We start from the raw sequence: 18923 nt of genomic DNA, 5'->3' as shown, positions 1-18923 counted from the left end.
TTCTGACAGAGCAGTGGAGAATAGTCTTTATTATTAAAAACAACAAAATCCTTACAGAGGAGTCAGATTTATACAAAAGCATTTCTAATTTCAATAATTTATTTACAAGGCAATTAGGCAATGAAGAAGAAGTGAGAAGTAACCAAAACTTCTCATTTGTATAAAGTGACCAGGCTCCTTCCAAGCAAGTGCTTTATACCCACCTAACACATCCAGAAATATGGGACAAATCAGAGTTCCTGCAGAAGTTGTTCAGCGAGCAACCAGTGCTCAAGCTGTAATTACCACACAGGCCAGATTTGCCAGGAATAGCACTTTTAATCATTTACCTTTCAGTTCTGTCAGGGCAGAAAGGGATGGAAAACCTGTCACAGAAATCCCCATTAAAAGCAAGCAGTGACGTTTCCCTGTGGGACAGCCTGCAGAACAACTCTCCAATTCCTGTATCAGTAGCAGCCCTGCTGCTGGCTTCACTGAAAAACTGGGCAAGTTCTATGTCCACATCAGAAGTAAAAGGATAAGAAGTCTGCTGGCTTTGAGTTAGTACCTACCCAGTAGTAAAACAACACAGAAAGTCAGTTGAAATACCAGCGTTTCACAACATCTACTCCGTGCTTCTCTTCACACAAGTATTGGTTATGCAGAGAAACTTCTTTACTGGCTTCAAAGGACAGGTTCTGCACATCTGTGAAGCTCCTGGAACACATGAAGCTAAATCAGTGACTCTGAAGGATAATAACTCTGCTTTAGCCCAAAGACTGCATGCCTGGACATCTGCATCTTTCTCCTACTATGGCCCCACCAGAAGAAAACAAATGTAAAATGTGAATTTTCTTCTCCAAAGTAAGAACTAGGAGGAGAGATGGGGCAGTTTGCAGGAAGGGGAGATGAGTGGCTTAATGGTCTATTCATCTTCAAAGATTTAAACTCCAATCTCTTCTGGGGCAATGAAGGAAGGGAAGGACATTAGTCATGCTTTATCCCTTCCTCACCCTCCCAGGGATGCTTTGGATTTGTTGTCACAACAGTAGGAGAAACCCCTTCTCTGTGCTCCTGGTGCCTCCTCAAGGATGACACTTTTGCTGGGTTGTTATTTAAGACAGTTTGCAGCTCACTTTTCTGTCTCCTGGGTTTCTCCACTCCTACATACCTAAATTTGCCAAGTCTGTTCTGGCTCAGTGAACTTCTCAGCTGAAGTGTCAGAGAATGGCTCACCTGGAGTACAAACCCAACCCCAAACACCCTACTGTGACTGCAGGCAGGCAGGGACAGACATACAGATGAGTGCTACAAAGAGAATTACACAGTGCTACCAAACCCTCAGATAACTCTCCTCCAGCCTGAGTTCTGGAGATACACTGGCAAGGGCTATAGATTTTCCTCAGAATATTTAGTCAACAAGTCTTTCCACCCAATTGTTGTGATACCTTTGAAGCCCTTTACTCAGCTGCTGAGACACTTCTTGAAGCTCCTTCAGTGCACCAAGTGCTTTTGCACCATCCTCTGAGTGGTTTGGCATAACTTCTGTCAGGAGCTCCTGTGTGATCATTAATTGCTTTTCTAGTTCATCTGGAAGATGAGAAGTTAAAGGTATCACTAAAAATGAACCAGTTAATACAAGATATTAACAGCTGGAGTTACCCAGAGACAGCTGAACTAGATTACAAAAAAAATATTGTCCAGCTTTCACAAAAACACCATGAAACTCTGAAAGCCAAATTATTTTTCACTGTTGTGACTAGCACCAGCAACAGGCCATTAAAATTGCTCATCAAGCTCTCTTTTAGAGTATGTCAAAGATTTTTAAGAGAAATGTAAGAGGAAAAACAAGCTTTAGACACCTGAAGTTCCCTGGCCAGTTTCATGTATTGCTGTTGGCATGTACCCCCTCCATGAAATTTACTCAGCCATTTCCTTCAACATTCACAAAGAAAAAAAATGCACCTATTCCTTTCTAGTCTTCTCACAAGAATTCTAAGTTCTTCAGTAAATATTTTGCACTTGTCTTAAAGTGCAAGATTACTGTAAATGATTTAAGAATCTTGTTTTTTGCAGAGCAGCAATTCAAAAATGTAACTTTTTGTCCAGACTTCAATACAAAATGCATGTACTGATTGATTAAATATTCTGATTCAAGACAGCACACAATAATATTTAAGCTCCAGTTCTGCAAGAAACACAAGCAAGTCTGCCCAGGTGACTCTGTCCCTCAAACACAGAAACAAGAAAGATCAGAGCATTCTTACAACTTGTTTATACAGGAGGAAAAAGAAAGTGGGAGGAATGCCACGAATACAGTTAAAATACATAGAAACCTGCTAAAGAGGATGTATGTGAAGACTGAGCTAACTTAAAGTTTATTTCTTCTCTGCTGCAAGATAAAAAATTGTGTAGTTAAGTGGTTAAACAGAGGTAAGAACTACACACAGCACAACATGGGATTATTGCTGCAGCCCAGTGCCCACACAGGCTCTCAGAGCACACACAGCTCCTCCAGGGGCAGATGCAGCAGTAACAAAGTGAGAAGTTTTTTAGCATAAACCCACTGTAACTGAAAGCAAATTTGAGAAATGAAATTTTCATACCAAGGTAGGTTTGCTTATCTCCTTCTATGTGAATGTTCTTTATGGGCAATTCGTGTCTCGCAGCATCCAGGGAAGCTGCAAAGCTTTTGTATTGCTCTTTAAACTGTTCACACACAGCAACGAGGGGGGACAGCACTTCTATCTGCAAGAGACACACTGAACAACACTTCTCCAAAAGCACATCTTCTGTAATTACACAGCTGGCTCACTACAGAAAAATACTTTATGATCAAACCAAACACCACTCTGAAATGCTTACTGACAGAGGAATTCAAGAAGTCTGTGGTACAATAATCCTATTAAACTGTTGATTATGTTTTCCTCTCTGTCCTCAGTACCAGTTCCCTTGTTTCTGTAGCTCAGAGATATTGGCAACACAGCCAAGGGTTTTATATCAGATCCTCTGACTGTAATTCACAAGCACGCTCTCCAAAAGCCTTGTTCAATTTTTGCAATGTGTATTTGTTAAAAAGCAAAGAGATTCAGTTTTGAAAATTCATTATTCAAACATTAATTATTCATTAGAAACCTGTCTTCTTACAATGAGGCCAGAACTATTTGTGGCTAACACAAACAAACAAGGCAAATAAAGATGCCCACTTCTCTCTAAGGGGTGGCATCCCAGCTCTGACCACAGCTGGAGTTGCCCAAGTGGGATGTTCTGTGGTTTTGGTACTTTCACCTCCTGAGCATCACCCAGACCCTGCCCTGGCAGCCACTGCAATCTCTGCCCTTGCCCAAGAGCTCCAGTGTCTCCTTCCTGCCTGTCCACCAGGGAACTCAGTGACAAAGCTGCTGCAGACCTCAACAGGAAGGAGATATTTATTTCCTTTAAGATGTATAAAACTGCACCCCTGCAGGCCACAGAAACAGGGAAATCTCCCCTGGATAAAGGATTACTTCATAAATGAGTTTCTGTAACTATCAGAGAAGCATTAATTAAAACTTACCTGTTTGTCTAATGTTTCATTGAGCTTCTGCTCTCTCTCCTTGAGCAGAATTTCACGTTTCAGCTCCCAGAGCTTCTCCTGTTGTTTCCGATTTTCTTCACACAACATTAGCAAGTTTTTCTCTGCTTTTTTCTCCATCTTGGCAACTTTTTTTTCTGTCTATTACATCCCAAAAATATTCACAATTAAAGCAATGCTACATCTGAGCAATCAACATATTCTGAATAAAGAAATGCAAGCCTCAGACCAGACCAAAGAGTTTCAATTAATGAAGAGGAGACCTCACACAGTAAGTACAGAAAACCAGAGTTAAAAACCCTCTCAAGACTCTGGGCCCACCCCTGTTTCTTTTTGTAAAATACACACACAGAGCACTGAGGGAACAAAGTCACTGCCACAACCTTCAACTCCACACAGACTCACATTTTTCCCAAAACTTCTGCCTCCCCCTAATTCCTAAGAACCAGCACTAGCTTAAGAAACTGGCACTGAATCCATTCTTAAGAGTTGTCACAGAAGTCCTATGGTTTTACAAATGATGAACATATAGAGTCACAAAAATCCAACTTTTACAGGTCAGGAAGCATTTAAGAAATTAAACAATTCCTCAATATCAAGTTCTGTCTTAAACACCAAATATTTGATCAACTCTCACCTTTATTCTTAGGAAAGTTAAAAGTAGTGTCTCAGATTCCAGCTCTTCCATCAGATCGAAAGAATTAGTTTCCTTCAGAAAAGAAAAGAATATTCTCCATCAAGTTTGGTATTTAAACAACTGTTTTATCAGTGGTTAAATTAATTACTAATAGTCCAATTCATGCCAACAGGCAGCTCAATGACAGAGGTTTGTTTTTTAAACACTCATGTTAATTAAATACATCTCTTTAAACCACCACCTTTTATAATATTTTCAGCAGATTTTCATAATTCTGGTAGAGAATTTGAAGTTCCAGTGCTACACTGAATGAGATCCACAAATAAGGCCCTTTTTATTAGACTGAATCAGTGTTTGTTCTCAGAACAAAAATGCCAGGAAACACTTAAAGATAATGTGATACAATTAAAGAGCATGGGCAGGAATACAAGAATCCACCTGAGGAGATGCAATAGTTGGAACAGATTCTTTATCACAAGTAATGGAAGGAAAGCTCTGTTAAGTGTCCAGGTATCTGATCAACACACCAAACACTGCCAGCACTGACTTCTGCAAGGAGGCTTTAGGTCCTCCCAGGACCTCAGCTCTAATTCAGATTAAAGATAAGCAGAAAATCTTCATTTCAAAATAAATATCATGACCAATGTAAGCAGTGACACTCACCTCATCAGTCTGTTCACTTTTCTTTGTCTCTGAATCCTCATCTGAAGCACATTCTGAATGAGAACTCTTTCTGGGGTCACTTTTATCTGAATCACAAGAACAAAGTTAGTGTGCTGCTCCTCTGTGAGGTCTGTAGGGTGGGTCAATAGACCACCAGGCTCTTTAAAGGCAGAGATAATTTCAAAATGATTGTGTGCACCAGTAAAAAAAGATCTGTGCTCTGTTTCTGGCTCTGATATACTCATGAGCAGGTATGGATCATTTAGCTTTAAGTGACAATCAAATGTGATCCTCTTTTCAGAAGGGCTGACACCCACCTGTTTTAGGAACAAAGACTCAAGAGTACTTTAATTTTTTACTTTATTCTTTACTTTTTGACTTTAAATAAAAACTGAGCACCCAAAAGATACCAGAAATCAAGAGGTTAATTTAAACTCTAAAGGTATTAGTATCTCTGCTTAAAATCCTTTTGTGAATATACAAGAATACAACAATTTCTTAGCCCCAAGTTTCAGCACATACATTAAAAATAAAAAGAAACAAACTCCAGAAATGGCACATGAATGGAAATTTACCATTAATATCAGAAATATCAAGGTCTGGTAGCTTCATTTTCTCTTCATCTAATAAAGTGGAGTGCAAGTTACCCTTCTCAAAAGCAGCCAGATTCAATGAGCTGAGGTCCACACCTACAGAAAGAAGCTGTTATCAGACTAGAAGAATTAGAACTAGAAGCATGAGGTTCAGCACAAGTTCACAATTGCAGGCTGTAGAGGCCCAGAGAAGCTGATTTGGTCACATCCCTCCCCTCACACCCCACTATGACCTGAGAAATGCTCCTTGGGCCTTGATGAACTGCACCTGGACAAGGCCCCTCTTGAGCTCATCAGAAACTCTCTCTTCCCAGCAATGTCTAATGAGCACCTGGTTTCTAATGAACAGCCTTAAAAAATTATTTTTCTTGAACCTCCTAAGAAAGTTATGAATTGGAATTGTGGCCAGAATGGAAAATTATTATGGCTAAAGCTCACTCTCAAATGATCCCATAAAGTGAGACCCTTTAAAGTCCCAATTCACTGAAAACAAGGGAATGATTTGTCTCAGTAACTGGATATCTGTGGAGACAACCAAGGACTTTCAGTAACACCAGACAGGAACCATTGGTAATAACAAAAGAAATAAAATGCATGGTTTTGCAGACAGATTTTCAGTCACTCACATTTGGTTTAACAGAAAGATCAACTAAAAAAAGCAGAGTAATGATGAGGGCAGAGGAAAAGAACATTCAAAGCCTCGTGTAGAAGGCAGGAAAGACCCAATCACTCAATTCCAGAGCCAGGACCTGATTTGTCTTAGTCCCACATCAAGCTTCTTAATTTCCTATGCATACAAATAAGAACTGCCAGTAATGCAAATAACACAAAATATCAATACCTTAGAGTTGTTAAGTCTCATAGGCTGGAAATACAAAAGAATAACTTTTAAACACTTGTAAAACCTACTAGCAGAAGCTTCATGATTCTGAGAGACAACCAATTCTGCTTTAGTTCTAGAAGATGGCAGAGAACTATTTGATGAAGAGGAACTTGAGGAAGCATCCTGAAAATAAAGAAAACAGCTAAGACAGAACATAATCAGCAATATCTTACCTTCAAATTAAATGTTGACAATAAACAACAACTAAATCCCAGGGCACCCTGCTGCTTCGCAAGTCACCGGAGTACAGTCCCAAGCTCACACCTAGCAGCACTCCACAAGTCCCTCATAACCCCACCAGAGGCGGTTTCCCTCCCGGTTTTTTATGTTTTTTTTGTTGTTGTTTGGGTGGGTTTTTTTTTTGGGGGGGGGGGGATTTTTTGTTTGTTTGTTTTTTCTCCTCACTGCCACACGTCCAAGTAGCCCCACACACCTTTTCTGCCTTTCGCTGAGCGACACCTGAGCTTGGCTGCCTCGGCACCTTCTTGCTGTGTTTCTTAACGAACTGCATGTAGCGAGACGGGACGATTCTTCCTCCTGAAAGAGAGCAAAGAGAGCTCAGCCGGGCCCACCGCGGGCCGTCCCGCCTCAGGCCGGATCCCCCATGGGCCGGGCCGGGCCGGGCTCCAGCCTCAGCCAGCACGGGTCCGCCCTCACCCCACGCTACCTTTCCGCTTAGCTTTAGGCGGTTTTTCGGCCGCCGCCGTGCCGCTGCCCTCCGAGGACATCGTGCCGAGGCAGCGGCGGGCGGGCGAGGGGCCGGGCGGGGATGGCTCCCCTTCAGCCCCGAGCCGCCGCAGCCGCCATCGCGTTTGAATCACCGCGCATGCGCCCGCCCGGGCGGGAGCTGTGAGGGGCCGGCAGTGCGCCCCCTGGCGGGGCGGAGGAATGACACGAGCCCGGCTCCAGGGCTCAGCCCCGGGGGCTGCGCTGCTTTTAAATAAAGCGTTAAAGGAGGGTCTGGCTATTCCTGCAGCACGGCTGGCCCTAAAAGCGCTCCTTACTTCAGGCTTTTAGCTGGTGGAGTCTGTTCTGGGCTCCTCAGCACAAGAAAGATAAAGGACTACTGGAGAAAATCCAGCGGAGGCCCCAGAGATGATGAGTCTAAAGCATCTCTGTGATGAGGAGACTGTGGGAGCTGGGCCTGGTTAGCCCAGAGAAGAGAGGGCTGAGAGAGGATCCCATCAATCCTATAGAAATATAGAAATATCTCCAAGGGGTGTCCAGAGGATGGTGCCACTGCTCAGTGGTGCCCAGTGACAGGACGAGGCGTAAGGGGCACAAACTAAAACACAAGACAAACCCCTTAACATGAGAAAGAACTTTACATTGAGGGTGGCCGAGGACTGGCACAGCTGCCCAGGGAGGATGTGGAATTTCTGTCTGGAGGGACGCTCATCTGCACCAGGTGGAGACAGGGGTTGTACTGAGTGAGCTCCTGAGGTCCCTTCCAACCCAAGCAACTCTGTGAACCACTGTGCCCCACTGCTCTGACACACCGGGCACCAGCCACCCCACAACAGCCGCAGCGGCGGGTGGGGATGCTCCCCGGCTCAGCGGGACTCTAGGATTCTTTGGTTTTGACAAGAATCCACCCCCGCTGCCTCAGACAGACCGACAGCACCTGGCTGCCGCCGCCCACCCATGCCGGGAGCGAGAAGCGGGCTCAGGGCTCGAACCCGGGCACCCCGGATAACCGCCCGCCACATCCCCCCCACTCCCCTCAGGCCGTGCCGCCGCTCCGCGCCCCCCACCCCGGCCCTGCCGCGGGGCGGCGCATGCGCGGGGCGAGCGCGGCGCTGAATGGGCGCGCCCCGGCCCCCCCCACCCGGAAGTGGCGCGCGCGGGGCCTGTGGCGGCGGCGGGGCCGGGCCGGGCGGCCGCGCTTCGACACCGGCGCAGGTAACGGGCCCCGCGCTCCTCTTCCCCCGGCTCCGCAAACCTCCCGCTCCTTCTCTACGGGCTACCCAGCGCTGGGGTGGCCGTGCCTCGCAGCGACCGGGTCTCGCACCGAGCGCTGTGGGCGGCCGGAGCAGCTCTGAGGGGGCGTGTGGGGGTCGGCTCTGAGGGGATCTGTGAGGGTCGGTGCCTCGGGACAGATGTGAGGGAGCGTGGGAGGGTCGGCTCGGAGGGGCTGTCTGGGGGTCACTTCCAGGCTGGGGTAGCCGCCCTGAGGAGCTCGGGGCCGAAGCGGTTCCCTGGGACGCCCTGAGGAGCTCGGGTGTGCTCGGGGCCGGGGGCTGTGCCCGGCTCCGGGGCTGTGCCCGGCTCCGGAGCTGTGCCCGGCTCCGGGGCTGTGCCGGGCACGGGCAGATGCTGATAAACTTTGTGTCAGCCGTGCCCGAGGAGCTGGCGGTGCCCAGGAGAAGGGAAGTGTCTGACTCCGGCTGTGCCTCCCGTCTCTGGGGCAGAGCCTGCCCGCTGAGCAGGGCACGGTGTTGCTTCCAGCTCTCGGTTTTTTCCGCCCCTGCTTATGATTTTTCAGTGTTCTGTGATGTCTCTGACTCTCGGTATGAACATCCTGTAATCTTTCAGACACAAGTCTCACGATCTTTCAAAAAATTCGTTAAAACTCTCAGGGTTCTTTGGTTTCTTTGTGTTATTTTCGAGCAGCTCTTGACAGCTGGTGCTGCTGCTGTGCTGAGATCGTGCTTTATCGTGATGACTGTCATTGCCCACTTGAATCCTGCCTCTTGCTGTGTGCGTGTCGATAGTGCTCTGTCTTTTTGGCAAGCTTAGTTTTGCAATCTCTGGGAAGTAAAACTTTTGCAAGCTAGGAACATCCTTTGTTACATGTTTCTAGACTAAAAGTATCAGACTACTATCCTGACTCATGACAATTCTGGCCGTCGGTCTGATACAGGTATGTGTGATCCTGGTGGAAGATGAATTCCCAGTATCATTTTAGCTTTGTTTTCTGTTACTCTGTAAGCATTTTGGCAAAATTCTCGCCCAGCTTTATTTGCAATTCGCGTTTGTGAAAAGCGAGAAGCACTTTGGATGCAAACGAGCTCAGCCATTCTTTGATTTCACCTTCTGGAAAAGGGTGGCAGTGGAGCAAAGGGCTGGAGATGATCTCAGGCTCCTGGCAGATGCAATTAGCCTTTCAAAGATGTCATCAGCATCCTCCCACGGTGCTCCTAGAGGTGGATCGGTATCGGTGCGTCTGCCAAGCTGTTTGCAAATAAGTTTGTCATGGGTAATTAGGAGCTCTTTGATTTCAGGCCTGTTAGCTGGAATCCAGGGCTGAAGAACTTGCCCTAAAGTAACAGCGTGGGGTAAGCTTGCATTCCGGTTTAGGATGTTGGCATCACAGCCAGCAAGTTTTAGTGAGCCCTGGGTGACTTTAACTCAGGATCTTGTCAGGAACAAATCCATTTAATGTAGGGGAAGCAGCTTGGGGAGCATTTAATGCATATTTATATTAGCTCCAAGATTCATTGTGGCTTTTTTTAGAAAATAGTTCACCTTGGGTTTTTTTTTTGTCTTTGCACTGCTTTGAGGTTTTCTGCCTGCCCTACATCTGAGGTGCAATAACACTGTGCCTTTCAGAATGATGCATCTGAGGCCACTTCCTCAATCTTTAATCCTTCATTATTCACACAAAACTCGGGAGTTACTGCACTAATGCTGAGTGTTTTGTAGAACTGTGCACTTTGGGACTTTTTTTTTTTTTTTTTTGGTTTGTTTTGTTACTGTGCTTGAACATTTGTCTCAACAAAAAGCTTTTTCACAAGTTGAATGTTGCAGCTCCTGCTGTGACAGCTGCCTGCACAAAGTGTCCATTCCCAGTGGGAGGACTCCCAGGTCTGGGCTTTTCTGTGGAACCCAAAACGCCCATGGAACTGAATAATTTAGGGAGAGTAAATGCAGCTGATGAAAGATTTAAAGGAGATTCACCTAGGAAGGAATACTCTGTGCAGGCAGTTTTCTGACCCATGGTGATTCAAACATTAGACCTCTTGGATAATCCTGTGCATGAATAACATGTTTGACTCACATGCACACTGAGGCTAAATATGGCCTTTCCTCAGCTCCAAGGTCAGAGGGCAGGATTTGCATATCCTAGGCTTTTAAAAAGGAAGAATTCCCAAAAAATGCAACAGTATTGGCTATCTCAACAGTCAAGGAAAAGAGTGAAAGGCTCTGATTCAACAAAATGTTCTGGCTCAGTGTTTTTTTGGGAATTTGAAGGCTGAAGGTGTTTATCACATTTCTGAGAAACAAGGCCTGTTTATGCTAATATCAAGGAGAAGCAAAGCCCGAGATGCTGATAAGGGTTTATTTTTCTAATGGGAAGGATAGGAATGTCTTTATTTCCCAAAATGAAAATTCAAAGGTTTTGTCTGTAGAATATTGTGTTTTCTTGGTGTATCAAGTGACTTAAGCGTGGCTTGTGGAGTTGCTTTTATCAAGGCTTTATTGTGTTGTGTGTCTCTGATTACCAAATGAAACTCAATGCAGCTTCCAGAAAAATCTGCCCTTTCTATAAAGACCATTGATACTAAACAATAAAAGTGTTTTTAAAGCTATTTTGGACATGTGTACATTCTGTTCACACAAAAGTTCAGCCTAAAGTTTCTTCATAAAATTTCTCATCCGTGTAAATGCAACATTAGAGCAGTGAAACTTTTATTTCCTTTGCTGACAGCTGTAGTGCTGTTAAGGAAAAAATTAAGAAAATTACAAAAGGTGGTAGAATGGCCCCTAAAGTTCTTTTGGCTTGCACTCTTTACCTCTGAGCCTTTCAGGTGCTTTGCCTTGATTCCTCAACTGGGCCACATTTTCTGAATCATGCTCTCATGTGCATCTGTAACTCTGTGACATCACACTTTTCTAAGGTAGTATCATCTCCCATCCCTGTAAAGCCTGATAAGATGTCTGTGTTTTGAGGTGAGATTGTGCATTTGAGTCATTCAGAGGAAGTGGCTGGTTTAGGGTGGGGGTTGGGATCAGGGCCCCAGGAGCAGGTAACTGAGAAGGAACTGCTGTACCAAAAGTGATTTCTTTGACTTTTTCCTGTGTTACACTACATTGCAGCCCAGCTTCTCCTTTGTCAGGCACTTGGGGCAGTAACTTCCCTGCAGGGTTGATTGCAAAGAGTGGTGGTAACAAATGTGTTGTAATTTTTGAGTGGTCCATTCAGAACTCCTCCTTTGGAGCAGAAAATCCAAGAGCTTTTAGGTAAAGAAAAGCAAAGATCTAAAGTTGTTTGGTCCAGTTGAATTTTTTATAACCAAGGAAAACACTGAAGTGTGACTAGAACCTGAAGTGATTTTCAGGTAATCTACAAATGCTTGGAATACTGAAAAAAATTAAAATCAATTATGCTCAATTAACAGCACTTGTCCTTATGACATGAGGTAGGACAAGGATCTTTACCTTTCCTGTTAATTGCACTGTTAATTATGGAAATTTTAAAGTGTCTCTGTAGCCTGATTTGCTGGAAATCCCTTGCTGTGGAAATCAAGGTTGGTAATAGCTGAATATTTTTGAAATTGCTAAATGTTTGCAATTTGACCAGGCAGATTGGTCTCTTTTTGGGATGGTCACTGGCAGTTCTGGTGTTGGAGAATATCAGAGGTCAAGTGCCTGTGGTACATTTCCCCTTTTGTGTTGAGAATTGCTTGCTGAGCAGTGGGAGAAGCTGGAATCTTTCCCTTTGAGGAATGCAGCAGTGGAAATGCACATGAAAATGTGATGAACTGGAATATTATACAGTTCATCCTCAACAATTTTGCTGTAATGGTAGCTTTCCCTTTTTAGCTTCACCATGATTCATTGACTAAATATGTGGCTTCAAATTATGGCCTTATTTAAACTAAAGAGATACCCTGCACTGATTGGGGCAAAGCTCTCTGCTGGAGTTCCACTCTGTTACCAAGTGGACACTGTTGGCTTTAATGACTATTAAAAAATTAATTGGCTTAATGGAGTCTGGAAAACTTACAAAATACCATCAAAATTACCATCTAGAATTGGAATTTTTTGGTTTTGTTACTAAAATTGTCTGAGCAAAAAGTGAAGTTACAGATTTTTTTTTTCCTCTTCTGTATATTGAAAAGGGATTTCTTATAAGAAAAGGTATTGAAAGAACTTGAGGTAACTGCAGAATTTCCACCTCCAGAGAGAAGCCAGCCATGGTGGTTGGGCTGCAGGGTTTGCCTGCTGATGTGTATGGTTTCAGTATTACTTTCTTTCTTGTATTTCTCCTTTTACTTCCAGTATTCTCTGCACCTGAATTCAGGCTTGTGCTTCCATGATGAGCCAAATCACATTGAATAAATATTTCAATTGCTTTAAACTGTCTAAATAATTGATCATAAAATGAGAAGGAATCATTGCAAGCATCTCTTCAGACTGCTCTTGACCTAAACCAGAGGGTGGTACCTAATTAACTCTTCTAATTAACTTGGTTACTGGAGGCTGGCTGATTTTCTAAAAAGAGGTTTGGCAGCCAGGCCTCATTGGTGTCAGTTAAATTTTTGCAGTTTAACCTTCTGCTGATGTTTATGTCTCCTGTTTGCCTGAGTTTGTTTAGCTGTGAATTGCAGCCTCTGCCTTGTGTTGTGGCTTTGTCCTCTAGCCTGGTGATTGCACCCAAGTGCAGGTCCTGTGCAAGGGCTGCCCCTGATAACAGTGTCCTCTGTGTGCTCCTTGCAGACAAAGCTTGCAGAGTGTTTGCCTGTAAGGGGGGGTATTTTCTTGTTGTTGCTGCCCTTAGCTCCTTAACTGGAATTTGCTTTTATTCTAGATGTTGTGTTGGTCACGTATCTTCTGATCCAAGGGTGATATGGCTGCCTAAAGAAATACTAATTTATATTTATCTGGAGATTGCATTCACTGTCATGCTTGTGGTGTTCTGGTAGAATACCATGTTCAAATAATTCCTTGCTATGCTTTCAAACCTATTTCAGGATAGCTCCTCTTCCATCCCTCTGATATAGATTGGTTCTTGGATAAAGCTGAAGTTTTATATATCTGTAAACTCAGCAGAAATTTGTTAAGCAGTTGTTTTCTTGCTCCTCGATTACTGAACTATATAACTGATTTAACTTCTTGTTCACTTGCTGCCTTCTCTAGTTATGAAATGTTCTTTATCAGTAACTTTCCTTTTTTTTAGAACCATCATGAAAATGTTTACTTTGATGCCAGGAACCCATCTTCACTAGGAACTCATCCTCCAACTGCTTGAAGACACCTGTCCTTGGTTGAATACTGGGACTCATTAGGTAACCAATTTATAATCTGTCCAGTGAATGCTCTTTTGCTTTTATATTCTCATTTGTAGCTTGAAAAATTGTTTAGTGAAAAGCCAGAGGTCTGTCTTTTTCAGAGCAGTATTGTCATCAAATAAATTTTATATCCTTTCTAAGAAAATCACAACTAGTAGGAGACCAGCAGGTTTTCCTCAAACCTCTGCAATATCTGGACATTCTCAGATGGAAAAAGTGAATTTTACACATTGAGCAGATCCTACTGGCTCTAATGGCCTTGGGTTTGTCACTTGCAGAGAAGTGGCATCTGCACTCTGATTTCCCCTTTGGGAAGTGTGAACTGGGATCTTGAGCAATGTCCCAAATTTTGGTGGCTGACATGAGACAAGGTTAGGAAATGTGTGTTAGTAAAGTCACAGGTCAGCACTGAGGTTCAGCTCTTCTGTGTTGGCAAAAAGCTGGTGCAACGTTTTTAGGGAGCTGTTTTGACCAAAATGCTTACTGAGGGGACTTCCTCTAACTCAGCAGACTGTGTGTCTGAAACTAATTGCTGGGGAGTGAAAAAAGGAAGTCTGCACAAGGCTGTGTCCCTGAGTAGCTGCAGAGGAAAATGGTCGCTGTTGTTCTGTTTTTCTGTCTGTGCTCAGGTGGATTTTCCCCATGAGCAGCAGTCTGCTGCACTTTCTACTCTGTGTCAAGGTTTGAGCTTTTATATAGTAAGAATGCTTAACACTTGCTTAATTGCTTCAAAGGTGCTTCAGACTTCTTTAGTGGTCAGTGGTAATTACAGGAAATGGAGAGGGCACTTGGAGCTCACTGCTGCAGCCTTTGTATGGCCTGCTTCTTGGAACCAGCCCTGCTTAATGAACAGAGAATGCCATTTAATGGGGAAAAACAGCTTTGGGTGGATCATACAGTTTGATCAGAGATGTTGTGTGGTTTGTCTCGCCATCTGTGCCTTATTCAGCCTTCCTTTTGATGAGTAGCCACTACAAATGATCCAGCTTGTGTGGCAGTGTCTGCTGTAAGCTGTCTGTGCAGAGTCCCTGAAAGCACAGCTCCCTCCTCAGAGGCTGTTCATGAGCCACAGCTATGTCATATGTTTTGTGAAGTGATTCATTACTTGCGCTGGAAGTGGCAGCTAAAAGCCTCCAACTCTACTGATTTTAATTTGAAATGATTACTCTCTGTGGCCTTGTGCAAGTTCCTGTGCAGTTGTTTAGTGGCAAAAAGTAACTTCTTTGGCATTTCTCTGCCTCTTTCCTCTTTTTTTTTTTTAATGTATTTGGCATGTCAGTGTATAATTAGAACACTTTGTTCTTGAAAGAAAAGTTGAACTGCTATTCTCAGAATGAAGTTTTACAGACAGAAACAAAGGGGTACTTCATTATCCTTCCCCTCCAGTACTTCTTGATAAGCAAAGGAACTGTGGAGCTAAAGCAGCATGGGCAAACTTAGTCCTGGTGACCTGAGGGCACCAAGCTACACATGAGAAGAAAATCACTGGGGAAGGCACAGATGTGACAGAGTCTAGAGACTTTTAGCTTGGCAGTGAGGAAGAGGTGGCTTCTGAGGTTGGTGATAGGCTGGAGTTACGTGTCTGGCCTGCCCCAAGGCTGAAGGGAGGAAAAAGCCCTGGTGATGAATGATTTTTGGAGATGTGTGAATGAGGCTCCTGAGCCCAGCGAGGAAGGAGTTGATGTGATGGGTATAAAGGCTTGTGAATGAAGTGGGTTGTTTAGGATCTTGTTTGCTGCTGAAAAGTAGTTGCAATAAGACTTCACTTTACTTTTTTGCCTAAAATGGAAGATAAAAGTCATGTTCATCCCCTCTGTAGCAAGGATGTGGTTCACTCAAGTGCAATGAGCAGTCTCTTGGCTGTGTGAGTGACCTGTGTTGAGGAGATGCCTGTGCTGTGTTAGAGGGGGCTGACAGCAGTGTCTGCTCCAGGCAGCTGGGGGCTCTGCTTCCTGAGAGCTCAGTGGGGCAGATGCTCTACCTGTCTTGTACTTCTCATGGAAGGAGCTCAGTTAGGGAAAAAAGTGGCTCTCAGTGTCAGAGCTGTTTCCTCCTTGTGTCTATGTGCACTGATCCTCTGCCATAACTTGTGGCTGCTCTAAACTGCCACTGCTGACTTAATAAGTGACCAAACCTTGTTTCTGCCTCAAACTGCTGCTGCAGCCTTAAGGAGGAGTTTCTGTGGGAGGGTGGATAAATGTTTATGTGGACCAAGGTCAGGAAAGCATCTGGGCTAAAACTAACCTGGGGAAATGAGGAAGTTTGAGTTTGAACATTGATCCTGGTTTGTTTTGCATTGTTTGTATGAATTCTTGTGTGCCATGACAGGGTGGAAGGGGTGGCATGGGAGTAGAATGAAAAGTGAAAGGAGGCTGGGTGCTGTGGCAGCTCTGCACTCCATAGGATATCCCAAACAGGCTGTTAGCAATAATATCACTGGTAGTAAGTTATTAAAGAACAAATGCCCTGTGTAATAACTGTGTTCTCATCCTGCAGAAAAATCGCACCTTGCCCTAATACCTGTTGTACACACTTTTTAACACCTGATTTTTCATTTTTCTGGTTTTTTTCAGACAATGGGCACTGCATATTAAGCAGGGGTGGAAGACTGAAGCCCATCTGGGGACAGAATGAGTTTAAAAGATGCTGACAGTGCAGTTTGCCAGGCAAAGGCAGCCTATAATCTTCATATTTACCCCCAGCTCTCAACAGAAAGCGCTCCCTGCTGCAAAGTGACAGCAACCAAGGACAGTACGTCATCAGATGTCATCAAGGATGTGATTAACATCTTAAACTTGGATGTCTCCAAACATTATGTGCTCGTGGAGGTGAAAGAATCAGGTGGAGAAGAATGGGTACTCGACATAAACGATTCTCCTGTGCACAGGGTTTTGCTTTGGCCGCGGCGCGCTCAGGACGAGCACCCTCAGAAGGATGGGTACTACTTCCTGCTGCAGGAGAGGAACACTGATGGCTCCATCAAGTATGTGCAGATGCAGCTGCTCTCCAAGGAGACGGATGCCCGGCGCTTGGTGGAGAGGGGTTTTCTGCCCTGGCACCAGGAGGACTTTGATGACCTTTGCAATCTGCCCAACCTGACCGAGACAACGCTCCTGGAGAATCTCAAGTGCCGCTTCCTGAAGCACAGAATCTACACTTATGCAGGAAGTATCCTGATTGCAATTAACCCCTTCAAGTTCCTGCCCATTTATAACCCCAAGTATGTCAAGATGTATGAGAACCATCAGCTTGGGAAGTTGGAGCCTCATATTTTTGCCATTGCTGATGTGGCCTATCACACAATGCTTAAAAAACATGTTAATCAGTGCATCGTTATATCAGGTGAAAGTGGGTCTGGGAAAACCCAAAGCACAAACTTCCTAATTCACTGCCTCACAGCACTGAGCCAGAAAGGGTACGCCAGTGGTGTGGAGAGAACCATTCTGGGAGCTGGACCAGTTCTGGAGGTAAATTCATCCTCAAGTTGCCTTTCGTGCAAATTGTTTTTTAAAACTTCAAATAGCTGCTGATGAATGCTGCTTCTGAGTCACCTACTTGGTTTAGGCTTAAAATGTCACTGGTTTAGGCTTGTCACTTGGTGTAGGTTTAAATGTCACTGGGCTGCAGTGGTGCTTGGCGGCGTTACCCGACTGCTTCTATTTCATCTTCCTGGTTATGTTTACTTGACTTCCTGTTGCTTGTAATTTGTATATGACTTAACTTTGCACCACTGAACACCAATAATCTGAGGCAGAGGTTACCTGTGTTTTCCATCTGAAAGTTTTGATGGCATTTGAATCAAATCATAAGCAAATTTTTCATACATATTGTTCCACTGAAGCATCAACTGCTTGGTGTGATCCTGCCTTTGTGTGTGAGCATTTTACTGAACTCACTTTTTGAGGGAGTTCTTTCTACAGCTGTTTGTGGAAGAGAGCAACATTTTGAGTTGGGGAGAAAGTAGGAGTCTGTTTTGGCTTTTAATTATTACAGCATTTCCAACAGAAAGCAAAACTAAACATGTGAGAAGGAGGGGAGTACAGCTGGCCCTGTGCTAGGTAATGTCAGGATAAACTTAAACTGCTCTGTTAGGCCCTTTTACTCTCTTAAAGGAATAACCCCAGAAGTGTGGATGGATGTCATGCTCACCCATAACAAAATCTTCAACAGCAAAGAGCTTCAACACTATTATTCTAATTTTTAGGCTTAGTTTCAAATGTACTAACTCCTTCATAAAAAAAAAGGTCAAGCTTTTCTTAAAGCTCTTCTGTAAAGAATGAGGAATATAGGCAAGTTCTTTTTTGTGTTGCTTTCAGCTGCTTGAAAGAAGAAGTAAAATTGAGGCTTTTTGGTTCCTGGAGTTCAAGTTTGCAGTTCTAAACAGAAAACAGGAAGGGGTCACAGTGGAAAGCCCTGCTTGATCAGCTGATCTCTCTGCCTTTGATAAATTTAAGTCTTTCATATCCTTGTCTACAGACCTGGTACAGCTGTGTCAAACCAGGCAGAGATTTAAGGTCCTGTTTGTCTGCTGAGTGACAAATGCAGGTATTCCTGGGCTCAGAACTAAAATTCCTAACTTTGTTGGAGTCACAGGCTGTTGTGTAAAGCTGGGCATGCTCATAAAGAGATATTTGTGTTTCTCTATGCTAAGACTGGTTGTCTTAAGTACCACAATTTCTTCAGACTTCCACTGAGCATTTAGTAATACTTTTCATAAGAAAATAGTCTTTTGGAATTGAATAGATGTTCATTTAAGTTCAGTGTGCATCCAAAAGGCGGCCTTGGAACAAAAGAGGTAAAATCCAGTTCTCCTGTTTTGATGCATCAGGGCTGATTCAGCTGACAGTGAAGCTTCCATGTTTCCCAATTTCTGTCACTAAGCATAATTTTTTTTAAAAGTCAACTCTTGGTCCTGGGGAGGGATGCACAGAAAGCTTATGTTGCTTTGTGGAAGTTAAACTGACTGCAGGCTCCTCTTAGAGCTGGTCACTTCTCAGTCCATCCCTGGTGACTCATTTGGGGTTTTTACTGAAGGGAACTCAAGTGCTACAAGGGAGTTTTTCTTAAATGAATGTTTCTGGGGATTTTTTGCACAAATAATTTTAGTGTGCCCAGACTATTTGAGAATGCTCTGTTTAACTTTGAAGTTTTATTCTGAATCTTCATCAAAGTTGAAAATGTGTTTTTTGACTCTAAACTTCCATGATGTAGAACTGGGTTGCGTTTTGGCTCAGAACTTCCTCATTTTAGTTATCTCTTATTTTTCTGCTACCTAAGTAAAGTGGGGCTGTTTGTAGGCTGACCTTGTGTGAAAGTTCAAGGGGTTAGAGCAGCTGTTTCTAGCACAGAGGGTTGAGCA

General features: G+C 43.9%; 2 protein-coding genes across 9 annotated transcripts in view; one reads left to right on the top strand and one right to left on the bottom strand.

Moving 5' to 3' along the window:
* On the bottom strand, positions 1-7153 carry HAUS8 (HAUS augmin like complex subunit 8). The gene is made up of 10 exons (XM_059870109.1): positions 6997-7153; positions 6763-6866; positions 6356-6452; positions 5429-5542; positions 4854-4939; positions 4191-4262; positions 3536-3694; positions 2586-2727; positions 1428-1569; positions 1-696 (listed from the first exon to the last, which is right to left on the bottom strand). The coding sequence occupies exons 1-10, from the start codon at positions 7055-7057 to the stop codon at positions 576-578; spliced, it is 1098 nt and encodes a 365-aa protein (XP_059726092.1). The 5' UTR covers positions 7058-7153; the 3' UTR covers positions 1-575.
* A 1001-nt stretch (positions 7154-8154) lies between these two features.
* Positions 8155-18923, top strand: part of MYO9B (myosin IXB) — a 43743-nt gene continuing 32974 nt past the window's right edge. For all 8 annotated transcript variants that reach the window (XM_059870105.1, XM_059870103.1, XM_059870104.1 and 5 more), the window contains exons 1-3: positions 8155-8231; positions 13453-13561; positions 16138-17031. In XM_059870105.1, the coding sequence (XP_059726088.1) occupies positions 16195-17031 (837 nt within the window). In that variant the 5' untranslated portion in view covers positions 8155-8231; positions 13453-13561; positions 16138-16194. The remainder of the gene's footprint in view (positions 8232-13452; positions 13562-16137; positions 17032-18923) is intronic.

The sequence above is a fragment of the Haemorhous mexicanus genome, chromosome 29 (assembly GCF_027477595.1).
Source record: "Haemorhous mexicanus isolate bHaeMex1 chromosome 29, bHaeMex1.pri, whole genome shotgun sequence".
Lineage (NCBI taxonomy): Eukaryota > Metazoa > Chordata > Aves > Passeriformes > Fringillidae > Haemorhous > Haemorhous mexicanus.
The sequence above is the reverse complement of the archived record's forward strand: the minus strand, read 5'-3'. Positions and strand labels throughout refer to the sequence as shown.

What these genes read in the sequence shown, in the direction of transcription:
- HAUS8 (XM_059870109.1), bottom strand. Translation starts at nt 7,057, where the DNA reads ATGTCCTCGGAGGGCAGCGGCACGGCGGCGGCCGAAAAACCGCCTAAA. An exon ending in GCCTAAAGCTAAGCGGAAAG is followed by an intron (nt 6,867 to 6,996) that starts GTAGCGTGGGGT and finishes GCTCTCTTTCAG; the next exon opens with GAGGAAGAATCGTCCCGTCT. An exon ending in AAAGTGAACAGACTGATGAG is followed by an intron (nt 4,263 to 4,853) that starts GTGAGTGTCACT and finishes TCTTTTCTGAAG; the next exon opens with GAAACTAATTCTTTCGATCT.